The 4,935-nt window shown below is 47.7% G+C and overlaps 1 protein-coding gene across 1 annotated transcript; it reads left to right on the top strand.

Moving 5' to 3' along the window:
• The first annotated feature begins 879 nt into the window (after window positions 1-879).
• Window positions 880-3,481, top strand: irf2bp2 (interferon regulatory factor 2 binding protein 2). The gene is made up of 2 exons (XM_022743965.1): window positions 880-2,041; window positions 2,362-3,481. Exons 1-2 carry the CDS (start codon window positions 1,207-1,209, stop codon window positions 3,078-3,080), a joined length of 1,554 nt encoding a protein of 517 aa, XP_022599686.1. The 5' UTR covers window positions 880-1,206; the 3' UTR covers window positions 3,081-3,481.
• The last annotated feature ends 1,454 nt before the right edge of the window (window positions 3,482-4,935 follow it).

Genomic DNA, 4,935 nt, shown 5'->3' with positions numbered 1-4,935 from the left:
CCCGATCCATTCAAGTTTACAACACACTGGCTGGAAATCCCCACCTCATGACAGAGCTTCCTGGTTACAGGCTAATGGAGGCGCCTTTTTTCTTTCCTTTTTATATTAACACTGCAAGGAAAATATTATCTAACCGCTGCTAAAAACCCTGGTCAGTACATGATGACTTCATGCTGGCAAACTGACACACAAAATGAGCAGCAGCGAAAAAATGTGGGCAGTAAAATCCCTCTGTTAATCCTAAAATATTCCCCATAAATAATTTTTACGCCTCTATAACAAAAAAAAGATGTTGTCTATTAGTGCTGCACCACATTTTTTTTAAAAGATTATATTTCTACAAATTGCCATTGGATTACAGTAGCCTAGTTATTTTTCCTAGGGTCGACCCACCTCATTCATTGCACAGCAGTAGTAGTAGCAGCTCATGGCGTCGAGGCGCTGTGCATTGAGAAAAACAAGCTGCAGCGAGCGTTTTTCAGCCTGAGCCGCTCTGAATTTAGGACAAAGCAGCAGTCAACTGGAGGAGCTGGAGAGTCTCTTTTTATTATTATTCCCCTGGCGGTCTGTTGCCAACCTACAGCTACATTTTTTTCTTAAATAAAAATCTCTTACTAGTCGCTGGTATCGACGGACCCGGAGTCATATTTTTTGCAGGTTTGATGAGAATAATAATAATAATACTGAGAGCTGTGGGTTATTCCCTTCGGTCTGAGGCGGCGGTGAGGCTGAAGTGGGCGCAGTTTTGGCAGAGGTTCAAGTGATTAAATTAAAATTAAATAAATAAATAAATAAAAAAAAAGCCGTGAGTGACAGAGGCTGCAGTAAACTGGGGGGGAGAGGACGGAGGAGGCGGAGGAGGAGGAGGGGGGGTGTCTGTCGAAGAAATCAAGTCAATAGAAACTGAAGTGGAAGCAGGCGTTTAGAGCTCCGTGGTGACGTCACTGCTCCACATTGAGCCAGTAGTAGAGAGTCAGTGGAGATAGATAGAGGAGCGCCGTAGTAAAGTACACACTGACATGAACTTCTCCCTCTAAAACTTCAACCGTGTTGCTCTAAAAGTCGGGAGAGGACGAGTTGGTGTGTGTTTTTTTTTTCGACGAACGGAACTTGCTCTTTATTCGCTTTTAAAGGGAGCCCGGAGGAAAAGCAGGAGAAGGAAGACAACATTTTGGGTTTCTTTTCGGGGGGTCGACGACGAGCGCTATGTCGTCCGCGGCGGTCGCTGCTTCTTCCAGGAGGCAGTCGTGTTATTTATGCGACTTGCCCCGCATGCCGTGGGCCATGATCTGGGATTTTACCGAGCCCGTCTGCAGGGGATGTGTCAACTACGAAGGAGCAGACCGCATTGAGTTTGTCATCGAGACGGCCCGGCAGCTCAAGAGGGCTCACGGGTTTCAGGAGGGCAGATCTCCCGGGCCGGGGAAGTCGCAGCTCTCCGGGAAAGAGATCCAGGCGATTAACCACGCTGCGGCGGGAGACCCCGGTTCCCGGCCGCCGCAGCCCCTGGACCGCTACCCGCTCTCCTCCGACCGCCCGCCCAGGCTGGGTCCTGAGTATCAGTCTGGCAGGCAGGCGAACGGCATTCCCGTCCCCAATGGATTTCCTAAGCCTGACGAGCCACCGGAGCTGAACCGGCAGAGCCCCAACCCGCGCAGGAATAGCACGGTGCCCCCGAATCTAGTGCCTTTGGTTAACGGGAACATGCCCCCGGTGCACGCCGTCAACGGTAGACCGGGCCAGATGGGGCTTCCCTCCGCACTGGCGGCAGGTAGTCCCGCCGACCTGGGCAAGAGACCCGCCTCGGTCTCCAGCACCGAGCACGACAGAGAGGTGAAGGAGAAGCACAGACCGGACAGTCTCACGCCGGAGATCTCCGAGAGCCACAAAAACAGGGCAGACCCGGACTGGATGGGCAAGGGCAAAACGGTGAGGGACCTGATGGCTCTGCACACTTTCGACAACAGGTTCAAGAAAGACCATGCGGCCATGCAACAAAGGGTTATGGCCTATGAGGCCAGCGCCACGGCTTCCAAGTCAGGTAAGCATCCAGCAGTGTTTAAATGCAAGAATATTTTTTTGCAGTTTTCATTTTTCCTGTAATCTTTTTTTTTTTTTTTTAACCCAGTCAAGCTCAGGGAGGGGTTAATAATGAACAAAGTAGAAACGTAGTATCATGTCTGCAACATCTAAGCTGAATAAATGATTTTTTTACTTAGTTGTTGTGTTTGTTATTATTGCTTTGTAGCCTGTGGTGCAGCAGGGAGCAGCAAAAATGCATGTCTCCCTTCCAGTGTAATTGTTGATCCTTGTCTGAGCTGTGCAACTCAACTATTTTGTTTAACCCTTTCCCACCTCCAGACAGAGGAAAACACCCCCGGAGCATGAAGAGAAAAGCTTCTCCTGAACCAGAGGGAGAGGGGACAGCTGCCAAGCTCAATGGAGAAGGACAGCAGTGGTTACCAGCACCTACTGATGGACTGAAATTGCCTTCAGTTCCCCCGCCAAGCTTTGCCTCTCCCCCCTCCACTATATCCCCCCACTCCCGCACCACCCCACCTGAGGCAGCCCAGAATGGCCAGTCCCCCATGGCTGCACTCATCATGGCGGCAGACAATGCAGGTGGGAACAGCTCTCCCAAGGACGGCAACCAAGTCCACTCCACCACCCGGAGGAACAGCAGCAGTCCCCTGTCGCCGTCCTCCATGAATCAGAGGAGGCTGGCGCAGAGAGATGCATCTGGTGCAGGTACCCCCCACGTGCCAGGCATGGACCAAGTGCACCCCCAAAGCATTCCGGACTCCTCGGTACCCGGCAGCATTCCCCTGTGCTGCACGCTGTGCCACGAGCGTTTGGAGGACACACACTTTGTTCAGTGCCCGTCTGTGCCCTCTCACAAGTTCTGCTTCCCGTGCTCGAGGGAAAGCATAAAGCAGCAAGGTGCCACGGGTGAAGTGTACTGTCCCAGTGGAGAGAAATGTCCCCTGGTTGGCTCGAACGTACCATGGGCTTTCATGCAAGGAGAAATCGCCACCATCCTTGCAGGAGATGTCAAAGTAAAAAAGGAGAGGGACCCTTGATTTTGTTTGAACACTTCTTTGGGGAGGGGAAGCAAAAATATGAGTATAAATATATAAATATCACATACATACCATTCAAACAAACTAACGGACTTGTACATATTGGACCCAAGGGAAGAGTATACTTCGTAAACATGGTTGTATAATTTTTGATTTTTGAATACATTGTGTTTCTATATTTTTGAAGATAAAGGTATGTACTCATTATAATGGACTACGTTCCTCTTTGTTGATGTTTAACAAAACTCTTGATGTACTTCTAGGTCTGGTGGCAGTTCCTGTTTAACGTAGAATGTGACTAATGCTACTCTACGAGCACTTGGCAAAACTGAAATGCTTTTAGCTGTACTTGTATGCACTTGTTTAAAAATTGCCAAATACAATTTCTGATCTTGTATGAACTTATTGTCTGAGCTTGCTTCATTTGAGTGATTAAGTTACACAGGACTGTGGACAGATGATGAGATAGGGCTCTCTGCTCTGATATGCAGGCTTGTTGTGACGGCTCAGGAGACTTGATTTACGCTGCACAACATAAGTAGGCTACTGTTTCAAACCTGCAGAACGGCAGCTTCTCTGCACACAAGATCTCTCATGATTCGTGGAAAAGCATGGTTGGGGAGGGGTGGGGGGGGGGGGGCTGGGGGGGCAAACACATTGTTCCCAATTTGCTCCAGTATGTGCATCACTGTAACTGATTGCAGCGGACAGAGAGAGAGGTGCCAAGTCATGTTCAGTCAGCTGGAATCTTGTTGAGTCAGTAATGTGAGAAAGTGCATGATTGTCAACATGATACCATAGTGTAACCATGTTGTGTAACCTCAAATTAGGACTTTTGCTGAAATTAACCAGTCTGAATGACATGCTCAGTTTTTATACTGGCGCCACATATTTTGTGAACTGTGCTCTGACGTTATAAATGTGTGAAGGTTTTTATTTCAGGCAAACCGAAATCATACTTTTGATTCACTAAGCAGTCGATCAAATCACAAATTATGAATAAAGTCGGTGTTACAAACTATCTCTCAGCATGAAGTAGGTACACCAGCACTGCAGCAACACCCCTTAGCTTTCAGTTTGTGACACTATCGCTGATACGACAACATTCTCCCACATGCTAAGAGCAGGTTTTCTGCCTCGGTATGCAACGTGTGCTCCTTTTGGAGTAAACAATAACACTGTTGCTGCCTTAAATACCAACCTCGGCCCATATCTCTTCAGATGCAAATTTAATTGTTGCAGATTCATGGCGGCACAGCCATAAAAACAGCAATTCTGTCTCCGTAATGGCTAGCAGGGAGCCAGACTCATCTCTACAAGCGATGAGCGCCTTATGGGGTCGTTAAGTGACAAATTGCAGTTACTGTGTCTGCAAAAGAGAAGCAATCTAAAGACTGTTTTTCTTTTTCTTTTTTTTTTTTTTGCTTCGGTCAGACAAACAACTCCCTTGCAGCAAGTGGAGGATAATATCTAGTAAAGAGGGGGACTCAGTGTAGTAGGCAGTTGCGTAATTATTGGAGGCATAATCTGCTTCCTGCTCATGTTTTATCAGGCTGTCAGTGCATCCCCTAAGATTCAGCAAGAGCTCGCATCCAAAAGCAGAGTAGTCTGTTTTTTTTTTTGTGGTAATGAAAGGCCCACAGTGGCTCACTTGGTGGCCATGAAATCTGTTCATCAGCTGGGGATTTATTGGCCTCACTGCACTGACAGATGTGTTTAAAATGTATTTTAATAGGCACCTCAAAGTCTTGACAGGGAGTACCCACTCTTTAATAAGCTGTGTGGTGTCCTGATTAACTGATTGATTCATAATGTTGAATGGAAACATAACCTTTGCACCCCACTGTTTAGCCAA

This window comes from Seriola dumerili, unplaced genomic scaffold (assembly GCF_002260705.1).
Source record: "Seriola dumerili isolate Sdu_G_001 unplaced genomic scaffold, Sdu_1.0 BDQW01000073.1, whole genome shotgun sequence".
Classification (NCBI taxonomy): domain Eukaryota; kingdom Metazoa; phylum Chordata; class Actinopteri; order Carangiformes; family Carangidae; genus Seriola; species Seriola dumerili.
This window is presented reverse-complemented; position numbering and strand designations above follow the sequence as displayed.